The sequence below is a fragment of the Ylistrum balloti genome, unplaced genomic scaffold (assembly GCF_031769215.1).
Source record: "Ylistrum balloti isolate Yb309-2 unplaced genomic scaffold, AGI_CSIRO_Ybal_v1 Utg370056, whole genome shotgun sequence".
Lineage (NCBI taxonomy): Eukaryota > Metazoa > Mollusca > Bivalvia > Pectinida > Pectinidae > Ylistrum > Ylistrum balloti.
Genome location: NW_026782106.1, coordinates 1,681,648 through 1,709,433, shown reverse-complemented (window position 1 = coordinate 1,709,433; position 27,786 = coordinate 1,681,648). Strand labels below are relative to the sequence as shown.

Here is a 27,786-nt window from a genome sequence, read left to right as displayed (position 1 = left end):
ATGGAAACACGTGCTAAATCTGCAACCGCCATCAGGAATGCAAAACACATATATCTTATCAGAACACCTGAAAATGCAACCAGGATTGTTGAAAATGCAACTCCAGTTCCTGCGAATGAATCTGCCATCAATGGTACAAGAGCTCTTCCATCATGTCCTCCTACCCCGCCAAATAGAGGTAAGTTTTGCGTGGCAATGCAAGATGGATATAAAGAATCTTGATTTACAAATAAGAAATTTGTTAAACATGTAAATTAATTAAAAGGTGGAAAAGTACGAGTTATTGGTGGAGAAACAGAATTTACAGATGGATAAAAATTATTTTACAAGTCAAACATCAACAACCTAACGCGTTATCTTTTGAAATGGACACTGATACTGTTTGTGTCGATAAGTACCGTTAGGTGAGTTTTCCATTAGTCGTCGAGCACTGGGTTGGCAGTAGCCTTCGTATGCGTTAACTGAACTATTTGTCACTCAAAAAAACAATTAAATCGTTTTAAGACTTCCTTTAACACCCATACCCAATGTAAATGCATAATGAGAGATATCTGTATGTCTGAAAAAGTTTAAATCTGTACGGGAAGAAACCTATAAGGTAAAATTCGTCTATCTGTGCTGCTTGGTTATTTTATTTCATTTTTTGACGTTGTTAATTAACAGATTATGCAAACTTTGAAATATAAAATATAAAACAAAAAGTACACCATTTGAAATAGCTAGAACAACGAGGAACAAAATCTTTAAACTGTCACTGTTGACACACATTGTGAACCAGTTGACACGATAAACGTCCGTGCCAATAGTCATTACTCTACAATTAGGGATGGTAATAAATAATTAAAATTTTCGTATACTTATATAGAACTAAATACTATGTAACAAAACAATTCTGTGTAAGTTCCAATATACAAAACTGAGAAATATAATAACCAGTTATTCAATCTGGTGTGTAATTGTTAACTGTCAAAAATATCATATTGATTCAAAATACAATTAAATCGTTTTATGACTTCCTTTAGCACCCACATCCAATTTTAATGCAACAGCTTTTCTTTAGAAGAGTAGAAATGTAGGACTGTATTTAGCACCATACCATATTGATTGCCGAATAGTTTTACAATGGAAATGAAGGTAGGCCCTGCCGTGCACAGTAACAACACGGACTTTGATATACATCCGTGCCAATACATTGTAGTTATACATCGTTACATCACATTGTTCACAACGCCAGCGTTCATGTAACATCTTGGTTTTTTGTAATTATCTAAGTTTGTTTTTTGATATGTTTAGTGACATGGTCTGTGTTCTTTGAAAATCGATTAAAATAAAATTGACGACAACTTCAAAACATGTATCAGCTGTTTATTCATATCTTCTGTCGTTATGTGGCGCAGTAGTAAATAATAGATTTGTTACATCCATTTGTCATTCTCAGATATCATGGCTAATTTGATATCAGTTGATTTACCTCTGCACTACATTTTCTTGTAGAGGGAGTCTATAATTGTTTATGTACTTTAAAAATGACCATGCATCTAGAATTTTATCGTAATATCTTTTTAATAGAATAAAACAGATTTTAAGTTGCATGGTTATCAATTTGTTGCGTATATTGAAAGAAAACAGGCACATTCTGACCTGCTATGAAGGACATTGTTTCTTGGTGGATAGAAATAAATAATACAGAAAGTTTTACCTATTTGTACTTTATTTTTGTATGAGTAAGACAATCTAGTATGCTTTCTTTGGTTGTGGATGGATTGCCTTCAAACGGGAGAACACTCGGAAGATAACCTACAAAATAGAATTGACCAAAGCAATCCAAAGCCTTTCATACAATTAAATAAATCTAAAAAATCTACTGAAAATAACTAATTATCACCAAAGTAAAATTAATAATTTTCAACCTTATTGCACATTTTAGAAACGTGATTATAATTGTCACTTAATTCATGCTGTTGACGTATATAACATGTCTCTACAATAATAATTATCTTAATTGAATACACAAGCTATATGTACGTATATGATGAATATATATATATATATATATATATATATATGGTATATGGAATATCAACTATCGGCAAGGCAATTGCTCAAATCCAAATGACAAGGTTGATATACAGAACATCGCCCACAATAAATATTTAAGATATAAATCTTTTGCATGAAGAACAACAAAAGTATTAATTATGTATGTTTGTGAGTGTATTTCATAAAACATGTCGACAGGTATATAAACAAAAGAGGCATTATCATATGATATTTACAAACGATGACGAAATTGATAAAGCTTTATCAAAACTTTACGAAATGATCATCAATATTACAATCAAAATTAAACATTAAGACATTCAAACATTTCCTATGATATATGGAATATGTTTCTTCATACTTAACAAAGTTTATAGAGAATGAAATTGTTTGAAAGGTGACTATTGTTTAAGCATATCCTTAAACATTTATATGTAAAAAGATGTGTCATGAATAAAAAAATGCAAGAAATGCCAGCTGCTGAGTGCAAACAGATTAAGTTTTCCAGGTAAGTTTACCTGTTTAAACTGATACTACTTTAAGAGAAAGACTATAATCACTATAAAAACTTTCCTGTAGGGGATTAAGATGTTGGCACTCAGATATACACCCCATGCAGTTTAATTTTTTTAATTTCAATTTATTTATTTCTCTTTAACCATACAGTACAGAGAAAACATATTTACAAAGCAACAAAGTTAAATAAAGTTGTTCAGCCAGATAGAAAGTATGAATACATACATTGTATACCATGTACATGCAACATAAGTTATGATATAATAAGTTTGTATACATGTTATTACTTAATGATTAATATATCGTATATATATTGTACATGTATACCATAACATATCATTTCACAGTACAAGTGATACCATTCAAATATATACATATTAATCATAAAACGTCAAAATTAGAACTGAAACAGCTCAGTTCATGATTTGTACTGTATTATGGATGACAGATATTAATAAAGATGATTCTAATAAATTTACAAAGTTTTTTCAGAGTTTTATCGTGTTTAGAGTTAATAAGATCTCTAAATTTTAATACATTGTATAATAATATTTGTTTACATATAATTTTCTATGCTCAACAAGTGACTGGCATTCTAGCAAATAGTGGAATTCGTCCCCTATTTGTTGACTATTACAAAAAGTACAAATTCTTTCGTGACGTGCAGTGGCTGTCCACATTTGTACATACAGGTTGAGGCTTCCTTAAGCCATTTATAATTCATTTGTTTGTTTATGTATTCAATTTCGTATTTTTAAAACAGGGAAAAGCGGTTGTAATTTGGGTGTGTTCCCTGAACGCCAACATTTCTAAAACAATAGGTTCAGATATCAAAGGGACAGCAATTATAGTCTGTATCATTATATACATCTTGTTTTACCTGAGATTTTTACCTGTGTTTTACCTGTAAAACTTCTATAGTCTAGTATAACAAGTATAGAATATATATAGTATATAGTCTTAGATACATTTCATTACTTTTATTATTATTATTATTTATTTTACATATATATTTATATAAACTTACATAATTTTACTCCATTTATTTTACACAAGCACTATTTTCATACTATATATAAGTATGATGCACTAGTTTCATACTTATATATTTTGTACAAACAATTTATAAACTTACATAATTTTACAAATATTTACATTCACACATTATTTTTTTACGTACCTATTTTATGGCTTTTATTTGAAATAAATGAAGTTTCAAGTACTTGTAGCTATGAATACTATCTCAGTAATATACAAATATACAAATATTTCAATTTACATTCACACATTATTTTTTCACACAAACACTACTTTTATACATACATATTTCATATATGTTTATCGGTAATACACAATTAGTTACAATCACTGTTCATAAAACTATCCAAGATGAAGTAACTCTGATGCAGCGTCGGCGTAGGTCATAATGTCGATTATGTTGTTCTCGTATCTGGTTTTCAATGTCTGCCATAGCTGTCTTTAGTAACGTGAAGAATCTTGTGTAGATCGTCTGACTTTTTCCGGGTAAGAGGGCGTAGATTACTGGGAACATGGATCCGTCAATCTCGATGTGGATGCTGTATATTTGGTGGAAAAGGCTTGGGCAAGTGTAGAAGGTCCCGTCGCAGAAAATCCTGTCGGCAGTTGCTAGGTTGGTCAGGTTGTCTGTGGTCGCAAAGGCTAGGATCCGAGATATGTCTCCATCATCAATGAAAAGGAAGCTGTCTCCGGTAGCAGTTTCGGTCCATCTCCCCTCCAGCTGTATCTCGTGCGTCGTTGTCGGTAGCTTTGGTGTCTGTTTACGTCTGGCTCTGTATAAAGTTGACTTCAAGGAGTTGAATGTGGGTATCCTCTCCACTACTGCTAGGGCGGCAGCATCCCACTCGGTGTCACGTAGGCTGTTGAGTTCCTCTTGGTAAATGCTTGGGATGGGTCTGACCTCTTTCTGGCTACGGGTAGTGATGCTGGACATAATCTCGCTGGCAACGACGGTGGCGTGGTCTCCTGGGTGGGTGTGTTGATGTTGTCCATGTCTTACGATGATGTTGTTCCTGGTAGCGATAGTAGCTGGGCAGTTGGCGATGGTGCACCTCCAGTAAGTCCTTAAAAAATATATAATAATGAGTACATTTTTGTAATCATTATTTCGATGCAAGTTATAAACTATTATTACCTTTAACAAATTATTTTTACAATATATATTTTACTGGGAATTTATTAATAAGTTTAAAATTGTTTACAAATTTTAAAGTCCAACATTATAAAATATTATGATATTATACATATTTTCATTACCTTTCCCCTCGAGAAAATTTTACTCTATAAATATAGCCTTGATAAGTCAAGTTTTGACCTCCTACTCTGTTTCTAACAAATCTAAAATCCAACTGACCATAAGCCATTTGAATAGTAGCAGAAGAAAATGAGTTGTGATGTAAAGCAGGATATTTCCGAACATTTATACTATTTTGTGTCAGCTTAGATACTCACCTCTATCTGCCAAGCAGGAAAAGCTTGCCATAATTAACAGTTTTTGTCGCTGCATTTCAATTAGATGAGGCATATGGTTAATTGTAATAGTGTTCACATCTTTGGATAACAGTTCACATTAATACTATGTGATTAACAATCGTTTAATTATCTTTTTTATAATGTATATAATGATATTGTAATTTAAATAGATTTTTAAAAATTCAATAAATATCACGGAGGCAAACAACACTTTTCTATATAATCTTTATTTCTTTATAATTTTTAGTTTTCATTAATATTTTGTTAATTTTGAAAAAATCTACATATACATATATATATAGCAAATTTTTATTTATTTATTACTATCTAAAATGGGTACTTGTACAGGTAGAATACAGGTAAAAAAAACTCAGGTAACTTAACCTTACTTCAAGGAAATAGACTATAATTGCCCTGGACACTTTTTTGTTTTAAAATGTTGGCGTTCAGGGAATCAGCTGTAATTTGTATAATGAGGCCACTTAATTTCTACCCTTTTTGCGTATAATGTACTCAATATCCTCTCGTTTCTTGATTCAATCAAGTTAACCAAGTTAGCTATTTTTGATTTATAATTTTGATTCCATGCATGATATTCTTAAATAATTAAATTACATATATAATTGCAAACAATGCACGAGATGCCAGAATACTGCTCAAACTTAAAGGTTGATTAGATATTGCCAGATTACATAGTCTCACCTCTCCATGCCATATATAGATGATACAATTACCCACCCATTCCCGTATATCAACCAATATATGCTATTCATTTTACATCATTGTATGTAATGTGTATCATCAAGCGTAATAATACTGGATGTATTTCATTTCGGGTAATTTGACACTGTATTGTATTATTTTATTAACTTAAAAGGATTAATTGGTACATTAAGTAAAATATACATAGTAACCGAGAAAATAGTTTTTAAAACTCAGTTAAATTAACTCAGGTGAAATATATGGTTGGTATGGATATTACTTAAATTAATTATTTGCTATTGTCTTTGTAAAACAATTTATTTTCTTTGTCACATAAAAAGTGGACAAATAGAAACAATCCATCCTACTCTGATTCCCTGTCCTGGAAGCTAAATATTTCATCTGCCAACACCAAACATCTTACAAATGGTCAAGTGTACATTCTCGATGTCAGGACCTTTAGTAGATCTCCATAGTTCACAGGCATAACACAGTATGCTAGTAACATAGGTATGAAACAAATGTAACATAGTTTTACAATTAAGATTAAGACTTTCATTTGAGAATTTTGAAAATAAAGCAAAAATTGTTTTACGTCCCTGATCAGATAGTTGTTTCTCAATACTATTAATCTTAAATAAAACACCCAATTATGTGAATTGATCTACACAAGTGACTATTTTACCTTATTAAACCAAATTTCCTCATTTCGAATTTTCCCACCTTTTTCGGAATACCACATTATTTACTGTCAAATTCCATTGTACAGAGTAACTAGCAAGCGTACCCAGTAATTCTTGTAAACCCTCAACAGTCTCTGAAAATAAAACTAAGTGGTCTGCATATGACATAAGAAATAAGCTTAATTCCTCAAAGGTATACTGACTAGTGCATTCCGAAATAAAAAAAGGTTCAAAATCATTTACGCACATAGAAAAAAGTACCGGAGACAAAATTTCCCCCTGTAATAATCCGATATTATTTTTTTTTCAATTTTAATAACTACCATTAAATTTTTCACAAGACTTTACATGTTCGTGTAATGACTTAATAATCAAATGTTTTCCTTAAACGCCTTATTTCGATAATTTGTATCATAGATTAATCCTATCAACATAATCAAGACTTTTTTCTAAAATCTACAAAACAGCAATAAAGTCGTTTATTTTCGCTAAAAGATTTTGTAATTATTGAGTGTAGTACAAAAACAGTATCAAAAGTGCTAAGGCCAGGACGACAACTAAACTGTGTCAGTTATAATATTATAGGTTTCAGATCATTTTATTAACCAATTATTCAATATATACCTATACAACTTACCAGACGAATTTACTCTGAAATTATTTGGGTCAATTTCAATGTTTATGTATATTTAATATACATTGTATTTCAATACAAATATTATATATATATACTAATTGATACATTACATAAACACAAATCAACATCGATGTTTTAACCACATTATGGATACCATACAATATAGTTCTATACCTACATTTTCATTTCTAGATTCAACAATCTTCCCTCTATCTTACTTGTGTAGGATGTTACCTATTTGATGATCATTCTTCGCACTGTGTGTACATTGGTGTAAAAGTAATAGTACACTTCAGTTACAACCAGCACAGTAGTTAACTGGAGTTGACACCGTTGTGCACTGGAGTTCAGACCATAGTGCACTAGGATGTTTACTCTTGTGCATTTGTTCACCATGTGAGCAGCAAAAATGCAATAGATACCAGATAGTTAACTCTCAGCTGTGTCATTTCCACAAATATGATAGCCAATCATTAAAGCAATTTATATATTACATATCCAAACTGTATAACTTCATATTATTTGTGCTTTCCGAAAACAAAACTTTCAGTAAATGTGCCCCCATCAGAAACCGGAAGTTGACTTTTGACACAATTTTTTTTTCTACTAATATCAATATGCAAATGACCAATATCAAAAAAAATCATTTAAGATTTTAAACAAAAATTGACCTTTGTGACCTTTAAAGTAGGTCAGGTCAAAATCATTTATATTTTTAAATCTGATAGATAATAACATGGACATCCAACATATGAAGTATCTATATTCTAGACCTTTTGGAACTTCTTCAAAGTTTGTTACTCAAGACATATTTCTAATATTGACCTCTATCGAGAACCGGAAATTGCAGTTTCATGTAGGGAATGATAAATACAATCAATAGCAATTGATCACGGTATTCTACTGGCAATATTTCACCCTTCAGTGCCTCTTGGTTGTTGAGAAAATACCATATAAGTCTTTCAAATAATTCAATATGAGGCCTTGAGAGTGTGTCAAAGTCATTTATATTATCAAAGTTTACAGCCAATGACAAGAGCTTAGTAAATATGAAATATCCAGGCTCTAAGCATTATGGAACTTAAGAAGAAGTTTTTCAAAGTTTGTTACGTTGCAATTTTCAAATTTGGCCACTATCGAAAACTGTGAGTTGAGTTTGCGGACAAACTTTTATTATTACATTACATAGAAATTGATCAATGTATGCTATTGACAATATGTCATCACCATGTACTTCTTGGTTATTGAGAAAACACTATTTAATGATTTTATCATAATTAATACATGTGACATTTGAAGTAGGTCACGTTTATTTATATTAACAATGACACGAGCTTCCTAAATATGAAACATCAAGACTCTAGACCTTGTGGAACTTGGACAAGAGGTTATTCAAAGTCTGTTACCGAAATAAAAGTTTTCAGACAAGGTCTTATTTATACATTCCGTAGCAATTGATCACGGAATGCTGCTGACAAAATTTCATTACATTTCATTTTCAAAAATTTCGGAAGAGAACAATAATAAGAACGAGAAATCGTTTGCCATCAACCATGTTATAACGACATAAAAATTTACTTTAATGAGATAATTACTATGTTATAACGAGATAAATACCTACTTGGTTGGGATAATTACTGTTACAACGAAATAAATACTTACTTTGATGAGATAATTACCATGTTATGACGAGATAAATACGCATTTAAATTAAAACATTGCCATCCACCCCCACCCCCATCCCTCCTATTATTCACCCATCATCTTTATATGTACACATGGTATGACCATATGAATTTTAACGTTGACCAGACAGAAAGGCTTTCTATAATGCTTTGCTTATTAGAAGGACACGAGTTTAGACACAAATGCCATAGAAAATATTATCAAAACTTACTTATCCATCAATGAATTGTCAACACAATCGTCACTGTAAATAAAAGTGAGGGACCTGCCTTGCCAGTTAGTGTACAGGTTGCCGAACTGATTTTTCTTAGTAACTACGTGTTTTCCAACTTTCTCCTGTGACAATGGCCATTTTTAGCCTGAAGCAGAATGTTCGCCTATGAGGACAACTTTGTCCGGCCTAGATATACAGAAATGTTTATAACACGGTTAGTTACTACCCCCTACATAACCTTTAGCATTATCCTTGATAGTTTCAGCTTTCCCGGCGAATAACCGAATAAGCAGATAACCTGAATACTTATCACACTGAACACTCCAAGCCAACTGCACTCTGTATAAATACAGCGACTGCATCATACTTTATATGTTGAATTTAGTGCTACATTATAAAACTAAAAATAAAAAATGATTTCTGTGCTTAATTTAAATGATAATATGCTTATTAATGTTTATTAATTGTAATCTTCATATGGTCTATCATTAATGTCATATTAATAAAATAAATAAAATGGATTAAATTTATATTATGTCTGAATTTCTTATTACTTACCTTAAAACTGTTACAAGTATTTATCAGATATGTTTTCCTGAGTTTACCTGTATACCACCCCAAGTACCCCTTCTTGGGGCCCCTCAATTATCTTGAACAATAGAAAAATAATCCCTTTGATGTTCTGCAGAGTTGGCGTAAAGGGAAACAGCCTTATCTTTCCAACTTTTCGTGGATAAAAAGGACGATGAAATAACCTTGATTCATTGTCATATCATGACTTTTTATTTGGATTCACTGGAATATTGACCCGGTTCATAATATACATATGTTCTTGACTTCGTTCAATATAATACTATTTTATTATATCATAAGAAAAACTGCGAAGTTTATTGAATTAGGAGGTTAGCGGACCTCCACATTTTTTTTTTTTTTTTTTTCATTTTTTTTCTTTCGATCACTCTGGATTTTCATCAGTATACTCGTAGGCATAATAAACTATGCTTTTGGCGAGTCCTAAAAGGATGACACAGCCGTATGATGCATTAATTCATTGATTCACTCTACTGTATCAAACTCTGAATTAAAAGGTGTTATTCATATGTATGCCTTTTTTACATTATTTGATGAAAGACGAACAACTCCACGACACAGTTAAGTTCGTAATCAGTCGTTTTGTATTGAAATGTGTTATTTTTTACTTGTTTGTCTTTTGTGTGACATTTAACATATTAACACATAATCTTCTAAATTGTTTTGAGAGCGACCTTAAAGGATCATGTACCTTGGTCATAAACATCACATCATACAACACTAATTATGATATGTATTCAGAATGTAAACAATGGCTGATCCGGTGGTTTAGTTTTTTCTTGGGAATTTAGCTTCATCGATCCTAAAGCGAGTTGCTTTGTGATTTCTTTCCAGTTGGCCTATTAGCAACCTACAAGGAGATACTTTCTTTTGAGCAACTGGAGAAAGAGCTGAAAAACGTGAAGAATGGGGGACGTTTTACTCCGACAGAATGTCACACGGAACAGCGTGTCGCTGTTCTCGTCCCTTATAGAAACAGACTGACTCAATTGAGATCGCTCCTACACAATCTCCACAGCATGCTTATGAAACAACAAATTGACTATGGAATCTTCGTCATTGAACAGGTAATCAAATTCATTACTGAATGAACTTAGTGATTTCTATATACTAAGTACATGTAGTGTTTTTACAATGAAAACAAATATTTCTAGATCTTTAATAGGTATATGTCTGTTTTGTGTATAAATAGTGGGTAATACTCAAGAAATCTGTTTATAGCATTAATGACTGTTAACTATTCGTTTATCAGCATCATCAGCCAAAACACACCTCCGGCTTAAACTTATGAATTTATATTCTACCATCTAACCTTTTACTGTTAACCATGGTCGTCGTTGATGAAGAAAAAGCAGCCTTCCCTTCACATTGCCTTGACTTGTTGTGCATTTTCAGGTGTGTCCTTGTAAATCTTTCTTTTGTTCCAATTTCCTTAGTGTCATCGAATTTGAGTTTGAATTAATATTCTGATGACATGACAGTGTTTTCTTCGTTGATTTTGAAAACGAATCATATTTGATTCGTGTTAGAGATTTGGTATTTTTATGTCTAGTTTGTTATCAAATTTGGTTGCCGAAAAGTAACATCTCTTTCTTTTTTATATTGTTCTCCTGGCTAATTATGTAAGTTGAATCTGCAATAATGAAACGCTGGAAATTTCCAATATTTGTATTAATGCTATTGACGAGGTAATACGCACAGAGTTGGTATTCTCTGCAGACGATATGCCTGCGATCTTTAATTGTGGTAACCTACTTGAAAAAAAAATGTGTTGAATTTTTGTTTTTGTTTTGTCACAACCAACTCAAAATGAGGCTGAAGCAAATTCTGATGTGGGGAAATTTTGGAACTTTCATGAAATATTCGAAGACGACACACGAAATATCACATCTTTAACATGTCCATACAGATAGCGAGGACTCACCAGTTTTTTTAGTTTTGAGTATTGATGTTTATTGACAAAAACGAATGTTGCCAACAAAAAGTTTAGGTGCTATCAACATAGATCAATCCAGCTAGACAAGTTCTCGCAAGTATTATCGATAAATACCATGCAATTCTTAATGCAAAGAAACCCTTATGAAAAATAAATCATGATTTAAACTCCAAATGAATTACTTCTTGTTGGATTCATTGCTCCATAAACACCCAGTGTCATTTTTAAGGCGAGGCTGCCTAGTAGTAGCTACCTCATAGATAAAAATTCACACAGTCCGTAGTATGCCATCCAGAGCAATTAGCCCAAAGACAAAAACATATTAGTATAGAAAGGCTAGTTTCTTAGCTCTCTGGGAATAACAGACCGCCACGGTTAGGGAGCATCAAACAAGACACCGCAGATTTCGATCACTTTAGTTTTCTCCGTGTCGCCTTCTAGACTTCAAAATTTTGGCCCTTAGCATCACTGACGCGTCCTAGAAAGACAAACCAGCTGTAAGGCGCAGTTTACTTCATTATTTGGCCTAATTCTAGTTCGAAATTTTTATTAAAAGGTGTTATTCAATTGTGTGTCTTTTGTACAATATTCGAGATTGCAGGTGATAGACATTGCTGTTGGACTTGAAGTGAAACTTACAAAAAATTATTGAATTATGGAACTAGTCCATATCCCCATCTAGATTTTGATTTTTTTCTTTCGCTCACTTTGGATTTTCCTCAGCCGCCTGTTGTGCTTCCAAATTTAGGCCTTCATCATCGCTGACTAGTTCTTTAAGGATGGAATAGCTGTATAATGCAGTTTAATGAATAATCTGGCTCTGTTTAACTCTAAATTTGTATAAGCAGGTGTTATTCACTTGTTTGTACGATATCTAACTGACTGAAATAGAGGTCCCACTAAAGAGAATTGGTTTAACAATGGCTGACATCTGATGTATTTACTAATTACCTCTTGTGTACATTTTGTAAATAGATAATAACACTTTAATAATAATAATGATAATGATAATAATCTGCATTGGTTACTTCACTTACTACTTATAAGAACGTAGGGCATATATAACACAGAAATAAGAAACTCCCTCTTGAGCTGTCCGTTCGTCACATATGATGTCTAATAGTAACTGTTTGTACAACGTTGTGTGTACTTATATGTAGCATGATATATCTGAAGGCCTTCCGAACGTGTGTTACATACGTTTTTGAATGATATTGACTAGTATTTCAAACAATGATATATGTACGACTTTCATTGGTCAATCTAGGTGGGAAATATTACATTTAATAGAGGTGCTTTACTCAACATTGGGTTCGTTGAGTCCATCAAAGCCTACAATTACAACTGTTTCATCTTCCATGATGTTGATCTCATCCCTGAGGATGATCGTATCTACTACGGATGTGGACCAAACCCTCGCCACCTGGTGGCAGCGATGGATAAATACAACTATAGGTACGGCCATTCTGATTATTGCTGTATTTTCACTAACACGTTAGAGTTAGTGATCATTATATCACCATACATAAGTTAGTAACCACACAATATCAGCAATATATGTATGAGCAGGTAGATTTTCTTCTTGATTAAATCATTCATGTTTGATGAGGAGATCTCATACAGTTTTTCCGGAGACGTATATATACGTCTCTGAGTTTTTCAGAGAAATATAGGAATTTTATCGATTTGTTAAAAAAAACTTTTATGACATTTTTTCCAGAGAAATATAGAAATTTGATAAAACATTTTATCATCACTGAAATGACGATGCAAGTAATCTTGCAACACCGACGTGTGTATATTTTGCACTGTTTATGTACTAGGACATCCGTGATAATTGATAGTAATATTGGTTACAATATCGTCACTTTTCTTCCCCGAAATCGCTCATGCTATTGCTAAAGCTCATGTGGCTTGCAAAGCAGTTTACATGTGGTTCCTTCATTGGTGTTGTCAGGAATGCGGTCGTTTGTAGTGACGTAATGTGATTGTTAAGGAACGATAACTCTGGTAGAAATTGGGTAAAATGGTAGAAAACAATGTAAAGTAACCAATTCATAATTGTGCCGTTTTGTTGTCAAACGTAAAGTCTGACATCAGAGAACGCTCTAATACTTCCCAAATGTCTGTGAATATCCCTTCATTTTATATATGAATCGGCTTTTTCATTGTTTTTTTTTTTTTTGATAAAAACGCAATGATAAAAATAATGAATTATAAAAAATATATAAATATTCTATTATATTCGTAAAATATATATATGATGTTAATCGGGAAAGCATTGAATTTGATCAATGTATATTTCGATTAGTCATGAAATATGTTATAGTTTTCTTTTTATATTACATTTCACAATTATTAAAATATATTACTAGTTTATAGATATAAAAAAAAATCTCGAAAATAACAACCTTTACAGTAATTTGAACCATTTCAGGCTACCTTACCAATCCTATTTTGGTGGTGTTTCTCAGCTGCCGAGAAGTACTATTGAAAAAATGAATGGCTGTTCGAACTTATATTTTGGATGGGGAGGAGAAGATGACGACATTTATCAGAGGTAAATGTTTATGGTCTGTATGAATGTTGGTAAAACATTCTGTAGTAACTAATATACAAGCAATGTAATGGCACCCATCCTACCATATATATATATATGTATTGCCTATAAACACATATATGGTCCGTGAATGTGGAATTTACTTTAAAATCTCTGTGGTCACATGTGTGAGATTTCTATCATTTAGAGTATTGTGTTTTTGTTATTATGCTACTATAATTTAAATTTGAACAGCAATCAATTTCAAAACGGATGCGTTATTTATCGGGGACAGGAAAAAACTGAAGTTTACATTAGATTTAATGCATGGGAACCTGTCGTTGATTTGCAGAGTGGTCCGAGCAGGTTTTAAAATAGAGCGGTACAGTAAGACAATAGCCCGCTACAGAATGATCAAACACGGTCGAGATAAAACCAACGCAGTGAATCCTAAAAGGTATGTTACCATTCCCATATCAGAAGAAAAGGACGATAACTTTTATCATCACACACCAGGGTTTCTATTGAGCAACTCGTGAGGATATAAATTGGTTAGAGAGAATGTTTTAATTAAACTCATCGACAAACTATTTTTAGGTCACTGATTTTTGGTTTCTATGATAACTGGATATGATTATGATAAATTTCTGCTCACATCTTTAGAAATAAACATGTACATAATTTCCTGATAGGTATTCTCTGCAGATTTTTTAGTAGAATTTAATTTGTCTCCATGACATGAACTCGAACAAAATTATAGGTAAGTATTCTGTGTTTTATAAATCATAACACAAATATGTCAATTTCAGGTTTTCCCTGCTGCAAAATACTTCATCACGAATGCAGTCTGACGGACTGAACAGTCTGAAATACAAGCTACTTAAAATAGAACATAATAAGTTGTTCACTAATATATCCGTGGAAGTCAGAAAGGAAGACTACGGATTATAATGTGAGTATAAATTATAAGAGACGGTACATCATGGGTAATGTTCTAGTAAATACCATCGTTTGATACTACATCATGGTCGTCATCAACCTGCATCTCAAGACAATAGTCTGTTTATTTACCAGCAGTCGACATTTATCATGCAAAATAATGTAATAGGGAACGATTTCTACCATAAAAATCCATTTTTATTTAGGGAAGCTAAATCTACCTCAGCCAATAGGAACAGTCCCTGACGGGGTAAACGGTGGTATAGAAGGGTCCCTGACGAGGTTAACGGTGGTATAGAAGGGTCCCTGACGGGGTTAACGGTGGTATAGAAGAGTCCATGACGGGGTAAACGGTGGTATAGAATGGTCCCTGACGGGGTAAACGGTGGTATAGAAGAATCCCTGACGGGGTAAACGGTGGTATAGAAGAGTCCCTGACGGGGTAAACGGTGGTATAGAATGGTCCCTGACGTGGTAAACGGTGGTACAGAAGAGTTCATGACGGGGTAAACGGTGGTACAGAATGGTCCCTGACGGGGTAAACGGTGGTATAGAAGAGTCCCTGACGGGGTAAACGGTGGTATAGAATGGTCCCTGACGGGATAAACGGTGGTATAGAAGAGTCCATGACGGGGTAAACGGTGGTATAGAAGAATCCCTGACGGGGTAAACGGTGGTATAGAAGAGTCCATGACGGGGTAAACGGTGGTATAGAATGGTCCCTGACGGGGTAAACGGTGGTATAGAAGAATCCCTGACGGGGTAAACGGTGGTATAGAAGAATCCCTGACGGGGTAGACGGTGGTACAGAAGAGTCCATGACGGGGTAAACGGTGGTATAGAATGGTCCCTGACGTGGTAAACGGTGGTATAGAATGGTCCCTGACGTGGTAAACGGTGGTATAGAATGGTCCCTGACGGGGTAAACGGTGGTATAGAAGGGTCCCTGACGGGGTAAACGGTGGTATAGAATGGTCCCTGACGGGGTAATCGGTGGTATAGAAGGGTCCCTGACGGGGTAAACGGTGGTATAGAATGGTCCATGACGGGGTAAACGGTGGTATAGAATGGTCCCTGACGGGGTAAACGGTGGTATAGAATGGTCCCTGACGGAGTAAACGGTGGTATAGAATGGTCCCTGACGGGGTAAACGGTGGTATAGAAGAATCCCTGACGGGGTAAACGGTGGTATAGAATGGTCCCTGACGTGGTAAACGGTGGTACAGAAGAGTCCATGACGGGGTAAACGGTGGTATAGAATGGTCCCTGACGTGGTAAACGGTGGTATAGAATGGTCCCTGACGGGGTAAACGGTGGTATAGAAGAATCCCTGACGGGGTAAACGGTGGTATAGAATGGTCCCTGACGGAGTAAACGGTGGTACAGAAGAGTCCCTGACGGGGTAAACGGTGGTATAGAAGAATCCCTGACGGGGTAGACGGTGGTATAGAAGAGGCCATGACGGGGTAAACGGTGGTATAGAATGGTCCCTGACGTGGTAAACGGTGGTATAGAATGGTCCCTGACGGGGTAAACGGTGGTATAGAAGGGTCCCTGACGGGGTAAACGGTGGTATAGAAGGGTCCCTGACGGGGTAAACGGTGGTATAGAATGGTCCCTGACGGGGTAAACGGTGGTATAGAAGGGTCCCTGACGGGGTAAACGGTGGTATAGAAGAATCCCTGACGGGGTAAACGGTGGTATAGAATGGTCCCTGACGGAGTAAACGGTGGTACAGAAGAGTCCCTGACGGGGTAAACGGTGGTATAGAATGGTCCCTGACGTGGCAAACGGTGGTACAGAAGAGTCCCTGACGGGGTAAACGGTGGTATAGAAGAGTCCCTGACGGGGTAAACGGTGGTATAGAAGAATCCCTGACGGGGTAAACGGTGGTATAGAATGGTCCCTGACGGAGTAAACGGTGGTACAGAAGAGTCCCTGACGGGGTAAACGGTGGTATAGAAGAATCCCTGACGTGGTAAACGGTGGTACAGAAGAGTCCCTGACGGGGTAAACGGTTGTATAGAAGAATCCCTGACGTGGTAAACGGTGGTGTAGAAGGGTCCCTGACGGGGTAAACGGTGGTATAGAATGGTCCCTGACGGGGTAGACGGTGGTATAGAATGGTCCCTGACGGGGTAAACGGTGGTGTAGAATGGTCCCTGACGGGGTAAACGGTGGTGTAGAATGGTCCCTGACGGGGTAAACGGTGGTATAGAATGGTCCCTGATGGGGTAGACGGTGGTATAGAATGGTCCCTGACGGGGTAAACGGTGGTATAGAATGGTCCCTGACGGGGTAGACGGTGGTATAGAAGAATCCCTGGCGTGGTAAACGGTGGTGTAGAAGAGGTTATCTGTAACATATAGAACAACCTTATTAACAAAAGGTCTTTGAACTTTGATCAAGTAATAAAATATAAATCTCGAATATTTAACAGAATTCATTCAGTCATGCACCTTCCAATGATATTTATTTCAATCACTTTGAATTTTTCCCACCCGCCTCATAGGCTTTAAAATTTAGACCCATAGTATCACTGACGAGTCCTCGACGAACGAATCAGGTGAATTCTACAGTTCAATTTCTGGCTTGGCTCTATAGTATCTAATTTTAATTAAACTAATGTGATATCATGATGGCCGAGCACCAAGGTATTCATGCAAAAAAATAGAACTTATCGGTGTTAGCTGCTAGGAGGCGCAATCGGCACACAGTCAATATGAATTAAAAGTGTTTTCTCTGTGTCTTCTCAAAAAGTCAGCATATAGAATTTAAATATATCGAGAGCTTAATTATTTGAAAAAATATTTTTCAGAAACTATTTTTACTCATTACATTAGATTTATCACCACTAAAATAGAAACGTTTCTCGAGCTATTTGATCAAAAGTATCTAAAAAGTATATTAAAATTTCTTAATGTACCTCTTCACTCGTCACGAACATTAACGTAAAAAACTGAAGAGTATTAATATCAAGCCAAAAGGCAAATGCTGGTTCAATCTTTGGATCCGCTTGTAACCTTGATAGCCTATCTGTTTACATATATGTCGCTCGAGTAGAGCGAATTTCTCTGTAGCTCAATCTGACCCCAGTGTCCAGGTTTCAGATCCTAACGGAGACAATGATTGATTGATTGATTGATTGATTGACAGGGTTTCCGTCTTCTTATCACGCCTTCTCTTTTTCGAAAAACCACAGAGGGATCTTCAGCGTGCGAGATTGGACCCTCACACGGGCCACCGTTTAAATTCCCATCCTCTGGACATTGGTTATTGGTCAGTGGTTAGATCGGCGCAGGTGTAATTACAGTTAACACTTGTTTTTGGGCTTTTTTTCTCGTCTTGAAACCTTGCCAATCACATCAACAAAGCTACTTTATCACTTTACCAATGCCTATTGCTTTCTGTGATTCCACTGCATTCGTTCTGCATACAGTATAGTTAAGGTGATTTGGATCTCTAACCCTGCGGGAGCGACCGATTTGCTGACAACCGCGGCGGAATCGCGGAGAGTTCGCGGGATAAATTGGTAGATTCAGTCGCCGCGACATCGCGGGGAAGACGGACGACAGGGATTACGTTACTGTATACGGTTCAGACATGCCTATGTCAGTCCGCCGGGACATCGCCGCGATGACAGGGATTAACTTACTGTATACGGTTCAGACATGCCTATATCAGTCCACCGGGACATCGCCGCGATGACGGGCGACAGGGATGAACTTACTGTAAACGGTTCAGACATGCCTATATCAGTCCACCGGGACATCGCCGCGATGACGGGCGACAGGGATTAACTTACTGTATACGGTTCAGACATGCCTATATCAGTCCACCGGGACATCGCCGCGATGACGGGCGACAGGGATTAACTTACTGTATACGGTTCAGACATGCCTAAATCTTTATCAATTCATTCGTTGTGACATACATATGTTGATACAGTAGAAGAGAATAATGTTCCTAGATTGTAATATCTACATTCAACAGCTGCCTTGAGCTTCGGTACAAAGTATATACATGTAATTAAAAATACCGTGCATCAAACGCCTACCCCTACCCCTCACCCCATCCTACCTTCTCTCCATTCCTGAATTTTTAAAAAGAAAATTAACCACGTGTATTCCCCTAAGTAATTTTAATTTTCAGAAAGTACATTACATCTATGCTACATTATTCTCTCTGTATAGTCACGCATGCGCAATGCATTTCTGATACTGTTTATGTATTGTATATCTCTGTACCAGTTGTAACGATGTGGGGAAATACAAATATTATATACACATACATGTGTGATCGATGAGAACTGTACACGGTAAACACCCTTCGCAAGCTTCCATCTGGGTCAACAAGAGTTACTAATTTAAGCTGAAAAAACTTGCGTCGCAATTATTGTAAAATAAAGTTTTTTTTCACTATTATAAGTGTTGCTAGAGCAACAGCAGTACTTAGTGGTTCACAGCCAGACTTTGAGCTCTAGCAATACGGGGGGTATTCCCAGTTTGCCAGATTTTAGATTTCAGATTTTATTGTACGTTCAGACACACAGAGTGTGTTACAAGAGGTCACATATAAACAACAAATATTAAACATGGCGGAACACAATAATAACAGCTTTGATACATGTATACATATATACGTTGAGTTTTCATATTTTTCAGAAGTTTTTCAAGTTTTTCTAGAAATCTATTCATATGAATTAGCAAACGAACGTTACACAGAGAAAAAAGACCTTCCATTTTCGTACGACTAGGATATATACAGTAATATTTTGGAATATATGAATGTCGGATTTGACATACCAATTCATGTTCACAAATAAATAAATGATGATACTCATCGCCAAGATCTCTAGAGCACAAATTACACATTCTATCCTTACGAGGTGTACCGTTCCATCGCCCTGTTTCTATGGGTAAATGCAAATTTGATGTACGTAATTTTGAAATATACTTCCTGTCTCTTTTATTTAATTTCATCAGATAATCTTCTATTTGAAACTTAGACTTAAAAATTTAGTATATCTGTCATCTAGATGACACATCGATGTCGTTAAACCATTTCTGAATAAACTGGTCCCTTAGTCTTTGTTTTAATATAGATTTTAAAGTAGCTTTACTTATTGTGCACATTTCCTGTAGATTCCATACAAAGTTTAAACCGGTGTTGGAAAATATATTTTTCACGTAAGTAATCCATTTGAAACTCTTGTTTCCATTTTCGTGTAGATAATACAATAATTTATCAATGTTACTAGATAACTTATTACTAGATATCAAACTATACCAAAACATAACCATTCTACATTTAATTTCGATACTTAATGGGTATCGACCTAATTCACCGTAAACCATATAATTCGCTGTACTGCATCTCAAATTCAAAATACGTTTACAAAATTGCAAGTGAATTTTCTCAATAATATTTGTATTTTCAAATCCCCATATTTCTACTGAATATAGGAGTATAGGTTGTACAAGGGAATCAAAAATCTTCAATTGTAGATCAACTGGTAAAGAAATGTTTCTAATCTTTCTATACACAGCAAATAAAAATTTTTTCGCTTGTTGTGCAAGTTTATCCTTTGCTTTGACAAAAGAGCCATTATAGTTAAATAAAACACCTAAATATGAGAAAGGTTTCAAGATTTCAAGTTCTTCATTACAGAGTAAAAACTGACCTCGTGTATCATATTTTCTTTTAGAGAATATAATAATGTTAGTTTTTTGAGTGTTGACAGTGAGTTTCCATTCATTACAATAATTTTGAAACGTGTTAAGTGCAGATTGTAATCCATCTGCTGATTCAGATATTATAACAGTATCATCTGTGTACAAAATAAGAAACAATCTAATATATATACCTATGTCATTACCCAAGTTTTTAATTGATTGGAGACATCTGATATCATTTTCTAGAAAAAAATCTTCTAAATCATTTAGATAAATTGCAAATAAAAATGGAGATAAATTTTCCCCTGGATTTACCCCGACATTACAATTGAACAGACCTGACATATTGTTTCCTTGTTTGACACATGATTTAGTGTTATCATACAAATTTATTATGACTTTCAAAATTTTCCCGGTAATATTACTTTTCTGGACATTTTTCCATAATCCGATACGCCAGACCGAGTCGAAAGCTTTTTTTAAATCTACGAACGAACAAAACAATTTTTTCCCCAGTGAAAAATAAATAGATATTAGAGAATGTAAAATGAAAATGCCAACACCAATTATCTGGCCCCACTTGTATAAAACATCTCAACTTGAGATTTCCTCAAGTCGAGATTTTCCTCAGCTGATATCTCCTCAAAAACGGCTTGTATAAAATTTTCTCAAGGAACAGGAGGAAGGCATCGGCTAGGATATCCTGAAATTCCTTGAGGAAGTTTCATACAAGATATTTTCAAGGAGATATTAGCTGAGGAATTACATGCTTGAATACATCTGATTTATTAGTAGAATTCCAGAGTTACACGTTTCCTGGATTCTCTTCTCTCGTGTCGGACATACAATACATAAATGTATACACCTGTATACAAACCTGACCAGTACTAGGGAAGTTGACATGTCCTTGGCGGTACTGTGTATTATACGGGGTATAAGGACTCAACATCAAAGTTCTATTGATGTTGATTTAATGTCTGGAACAGCGAAACATGAAACGACACAGTATATTGTACTATAATAGTTTCCATTTTAATTAGAAAAAACCAATAACAAGAAATCAAATCTATAAATCTATATTAGTCTATACTTAATATTTCCATTCATTTTAATTTAATAATTGAATAATAAAGGAGAGTCGTCCCACATATATTTTTCATTAAAATTTTCCATGCTTTGATATGTGTTTGTCCTGTTTTAAACCCTCTATATAAATATTGCAGGAAATCAATCTATTTTTATCGGTATAGTGAAACTTTTCTGAGAAATACTCAATGCGATATCGTGCGTCTGTATTGTTAAAAATTTCAGTGAGAAGTTGATATTTTCATGTTCTACAAACTCCTATACAATATAATGTACGTCCTATTTAGACTAGACCTACATTCTACCTGTGATATGATTTAAGGAAAAGCAGCACTTGCTACTACTACATGTACATGATGTTAGTACCCTCTACCCTCTACCCCCATCTTTTACCATCCTCCCTCTACTCTCAACCCTCTACCATCTATCCCCAATCCTTTACTATCCTCCCTCTACTCTCAACCCTCTATCATCTATCCCCATCCTCTTCCACACTCTCTCTATTCTCTATCATATATCCCCCATCCTCTACCATCCTACCTCTACTCTCTACCCTCTACCCCCATCTTTTACCATCCTCCCTCTACTCTCAACCCTTTATTGTCTATCTCTTATCCTTTACCATCCTCCCTCTACTCTCAACCCTCTATCATCTATCCCCATCCTTTTCCATACTCTCTCTACTCTCTATCATCTATCCCCCATCCTCTACCATCCTCCCTCTACTCTCAACCATCTACCATCTATCCCCAATCCTCTACCATCCTCCTTCTACTCTCAACCCTCTACCATCTATCCCCATCCTCTACCATCCTCCCTCAACTCTCAACCCTTTATTGTGTATCTCTTATCCTTTCCCATCCTCCCTCTACTCTCAACCCTCTACCATCTATCCCCTATCCTCTACCATCTTCCCTCTACTCTCAACCCTCTATTGTCAATCTCTTATCCTCTACCATCATCCTTCTACTCTCAACCATGTACCATATATCCTCCAACCTTTACCATCCTCACTATGCTCTCAACCCTCTACCATCTATGCCCCATTCTTAACCATCCTCCCTCTACTCTCAACCCTCTACCATCTATCCCCCATCCTCTACCATCCTCCATTTACTCTCAACCCTCTACCATCTATCCCCAATCCTCTACCATCCTCCCTCTACTCTCAACCGTTTATTGTCTATCTCTTATCCTTTACCATCTTCCCTCTACTCTCAACTCTCTACCATCAATGCCTCATCATCTACCATCCTTTCTCTACCCTCTATCATCTATCCCCCATCATCTACCATCCTCCTTCTACTCTAAACCCTCTACAATCTATCCCCATCCTCTACCATCCTCCCTATACTCCCAAACCTCTATTGTCTATCTCTTATCCTCTACCATCCTCCCTGTACTCTCAACCCTCTACCATCTATCCCCCATCCTCAACCATCCTTTCTCTACCCTCTATCATCTATCCCCCATCCTCTACCATCCTCCTTCTACTCTCAACCCTTTATTGTCTATCTCTTGTCCTTTACCATCCTCCCTCTACTCTCAACACTCTAGCAGCTATCCCCCATCCTCTACCATCCTCCATCTACTCTCAACTCTCTACCATCTATCCCCGATCCTCCCTCTACTCTCAAACCTCTATCATCTATCCCCCATCCTTTACCATCCTTCCTCTACTCTCTACCCTCTACCATCTATCCCCAATCCTCTACCATCCCCCTCTATTCTAAACCATCTTTCGTCTATCCCCTATCCTCTACCCTCCTCCCTCTACTCTCAACCCTCTATCATCATCTATTCGCTATCCTCTACCATCCTCCCTTTACCCTCTGACATCTATCCTCTACTCTCTACCCTCTACCATCTATCCCCAATTTTCTACCATCCCCCCTCTATTCTAAACCATCTTTCGTCTATCCCCATCCTCTACCCTCCTCCCTCTGCTCTCAACCCTCCACCATATATCCCCTATTCTCTGCCATCCTCGCTCTACCCTCAACCCACTACCATCTATCCCCATCCTCTACCATCCTCCCTCTACTCTCAACAATTTATCATATATCCTCATCCACTACCACCCTCCCTCTTCCTTCTACCATATCTCACCTAATATCAACTATATATCCCCAATCTTCTATCCTCCCTCCACCATATACCAAACACCATATAACCTCTACCATCCTACCATCTATCCCCTCTAATCCACCATATATATCCCCATACCCTAACCTAACTTCTACCATCCTCCCTCCACCATATATATCACCTAATCCTAACTACCATCCTCCCTCCACCATCTATCACCTAACCTCTACCATCCTCCCTCCACCATATATATCCCCAATCTTCTACCATCCTCCCTCCACCATCTATCACCTAACCTCTACCATCCTCCCTCCACCATATATATCCCCAATCTTCTACCATCCTCCCTCCACCATCTATCACCTAACCTCTACCATCCTCCCTCCACCATATATATCCCCAAACTTCTAACATCCTCCCTCCACCATATATCACCTAATCCTCCCTACCACCATCCCTCCACCATCTATCTCACCTAACCTCTACCATCCTCCCTCCACCATATATATCCCCAATCTTCTACCATCTACCCTCCACCATATATCACCTAACCTCTACCATCCTCCCTCCACCATCTATCACCTAACCTCTACCATCCTCCCTCCACCATATATATCCCCAATCTTCTACCATCCTCCCTCCACCATATATCACCTAACCTCTACCATCCTCCCTCCACCATATATATCCCCAAACTTCTACCATCCTCCCTCCACCATCTATCACCTAACCTCTACCATCCTATCCCCTAACCTCTACCATCCTCCCTCTACTCTATACCATCTATCACCTAACCTCTACCATCCTCCCTCCACCATATATATCCCCAAACTTCTAACATTCTCCCTCCACCATCTATCACCTAACCTCTACCATCCTCCCTCCACCATATATATCCCCAAACTTCTACCATCCTCCCTCCACCATCTATCACCTAACCTCTACCATCCTCCCTCCACCATATATATCCCCAATCTTCTACCATCATCCCTCTACAATCTCTCACCTAACCTCTACCATCCTCCCTCCACCATATATATCGCCAATCTTCTACCATCCTCCCTCCACCATCTATCACCTAACCTCTACCATCCTCCCTCCACCATCTATCACCTAACCTCTACCATCCTCCCTCCACCATCTATCACCTAACCTCTACCATCCTCCCTCCATCATATATATCCCCAAACTTCTAACATCCTCCCTCCACCATATATCACCGAACCGCTACCATCCTCCCTCCACCATCTATCACCTAACCTCTACCATCCTCCCTCCACCATATATCACCTAACCTCTACCATCCTCCCTCCACCATATATATCCCCAAACTTCTACCATCCTCCCTCCACCATCTATCACCTAACCTCTACCATCCTCCCTCCACCATATATCACCTAACCTCTACCATCCTCCCTCCACCATATATATCCCCAAACCTCTACCATCCTCCCTCCACCATATATCACCTAACCTCTACCATCCTCCCTCCACCATATATATCCCCAATCTTCTACCATCCTCCCTCCACCATCTATCACCTAACCTCTACCATCCTCCCTCTACCCTCTACCCCCACCCTCTACCATTCCCCTCTAGAGGGTACTACATTTTGTATCATCAGATAATATAAAGTACAAATGTACTTTTGTTTCATGAGAAACTTCTGAAATTTGTTTAACATCGGTTTGTATTGTAAGTGGAGCCTTTATCAGCGAGCGTTTTTTTTGGTATTTTGTGTGTGACAATTCAAACCAACAAGTTTCTGTCTGTCTTATAATCAACTTCAAACGACAGGGTTTATTGAAGTTTATTGCCCGCAATCCATTTACCAAGCACGTGATTAGAGTGAGTTATGACCCGTTGAATGTAATAAAAGCATTTTCCATCTATCACCTAACCTCTACCATCCTCCCTCCACCATATTAAATGCTTCAACTAATTCAAATAAATTAAACAAACATATACATGCATTTTAATGTTTTGAAACGCATGTTACATACAATTCGTTGAAATGAAATCTATTTTAATCATTCAACAATCCCTGTGTTAAGATGGCTTTATTAAAAGAAGACGCGTACTAATAAATGTGTGTACGAATGGAAATAATTGGGCAGAAACGAGAAAGAACAGAGAGTAATTCATCCTGTACTCCTTCAGTGGTCCCCAAAGTAGTTATCATGAGTTGAAATCTATTTTCGTTTCCTTGTATTATGGTAGGTTTTCAGCCTTCATTACATGTATATATGATCATGTTTTATTTGCCGTAACATTGATGGATTCTTTTGATACAATTGACGGCGTATTTTTTTTAATTTATTGTCTAAAGTTCATTCGGTATGTGGTAGATGTCTAATAATTACGGATACATTTTAAAGTCGACTGATAACAAATACAAAATTTTGAACTAGAAACATTAAACAAGGAAGCGAGATGCAGATCAATGACAAACGTGTTTATAATTGTCACAATCATTTGGAATATTCTTTCTTATTTGATTGTATATCTCGCTAGTTTGTTTATTTTTATCTAGTGAGAACCGATGTCATTTCTCTGTTTAAACATATGAAAATATAGGATTTGATGTCACATGACTATGTCTATTACTCTCTTTTTTAAATCATTTTCGAAGTTTTATATGAGAATATGAGATATATTCATCAAGAAATAGATAACATGCCATGCTCCAGTGATTGCAACTATTTTATGTGTGCGCTTTTTATATCTTCAGAGGGCGATTAAATCACCTTGTTGAAAAAAAGGACGCTGTCAGAGCTCCGGTCTACACTAACAGGAAGGACCAGAAACTTGCAGGATTAAAATACACCAACACAAATCTCATATTGTATGAAAAATATGAATGTGTAAAAAGCAAGGAGCTTGAAGAAATGCAACATAATCATCTATTTCATGAATATACATGTTGTAATCTGTAATTATTTTACTTTGACCGAGACTCTTGTAAACAAATCAAATTTGTTGCCCAATTTGTACTTGATTTCATATCCTATTTTGTATCCCACATCAAACGAGCTGATGATTTAAGAAAAAAAATAATAAAAAAAGAGATACATGTGGTTATTAAACTTATACGCCATACTCATGATTCAACTTTACAATAATGAACATGAATCAACCTGTCAGTAATTGGCTACACCAGAGACGTCTATATCACATGTATTATATATGTCTCTGGCCATACTATGTCTTTGAACATTGTACTATATATATGTCACATACATCAATCCTTTTAATCAAGGGATCCGCAGTTTGAGGGACTTTTTTTATCACGTGATAATTGTTTTAATAGGTGTTAGCAAGCTATGATGTACTATATTAAGTTAGACTTTAAGTCTCTTCTATTGGTATATAATACCTGCCTTTTTTTTACATTATTGGAGGGTTTACCTTATTTCCATTGGTTATATAATACCTGCCTGTTTTTACATTATTGGAGGGTTTACCTTATTTCCATTGGTTATATAATACCTGCCTTTTTTTTACATTATTGGAGGATTTACCTTATTTCCATTGGTTATATAATACCTGCCTTTTTTTACATTATTGGAGGGTTTACCTTATTTCCATTGGTTATATAATACCTGCCTGTTTTTACATTATTGGAGGGTTTACCTTTATATGTATTACCTTATTTCTATTCATTATTGACTTTTAGGCATGCTTTGTATATTCATTATACTTCGCCTCTGTTCCATCCTCTGTTGTTTCTTCCCAAGATTCAACATGTTTACTTTTTACATCCAGATCAATGCCATCATGTTTGGCCTCCAACGCTATATAATATATATCTAATTGGGATAATTTTATTTAAACCTTTGTGTTTATATTTGGTATAATTATAAATATTGACTGTGATGAAATATATGTATTCTCTATTTTGTGGGTTTTGATATATGAGTTTACAATAAAGAGTCGAAGACAA

The 27,786-nt window shown here is 36.0% G+C and overlaps 1 protein-coding gene across 1 annotated transcript; it reads left to right on the top strand.

Annotated features, from left to right (window-relative positions):
• LOC132549374 (beta-1,4-N-acetylgalactosaminyltransferase bre-4-like) lies at positions 1 to 27,786 on the top strand. The gene is made up of 7 exons (XM_060213302.1): positions 1 to 178; positions 10,415 to 10,647; positions 12,784 to 12,971; positions 13,954 to 14,076; positions 14,408 to 14,512; positions 14,865 to 15,007; positions 26,575 to 27,786. The coding sequence occupies exons 1-6, from the start codon at positions 1 to 3 to the stop codon at positions 15,004 to 15,006; spliced, it is 969 nt and encodes a 322-aa protein (XP_060069285.1). The 3' UTR covers position 15,007; positions 26,575 to 27,786.

Bases quoted from the DNA above. Each gene is read 5' to 3' on its own strand.
- LOC132549374 (XM_060213302.1), top strand. From the start codon at position 1: ATGGAAACACGTGCTAAATCTGCAACCGCCATCAGGAATGCAAAACAC. The intron at 10,648-12,783 runs GTAATCAAATTC...TGGTCAATCTAG, and splicing joins GAATCTTCGTCATTGAACAG to GTGGGAAATATTACATTTAA. The intron at 14,077-14,407 runs GTAAATGTTTAT...GTTGATTTGCAG, and splicing joins GATGACGACATTTATCAGAG to AGTGGTCCGAGCAGGTTTTA.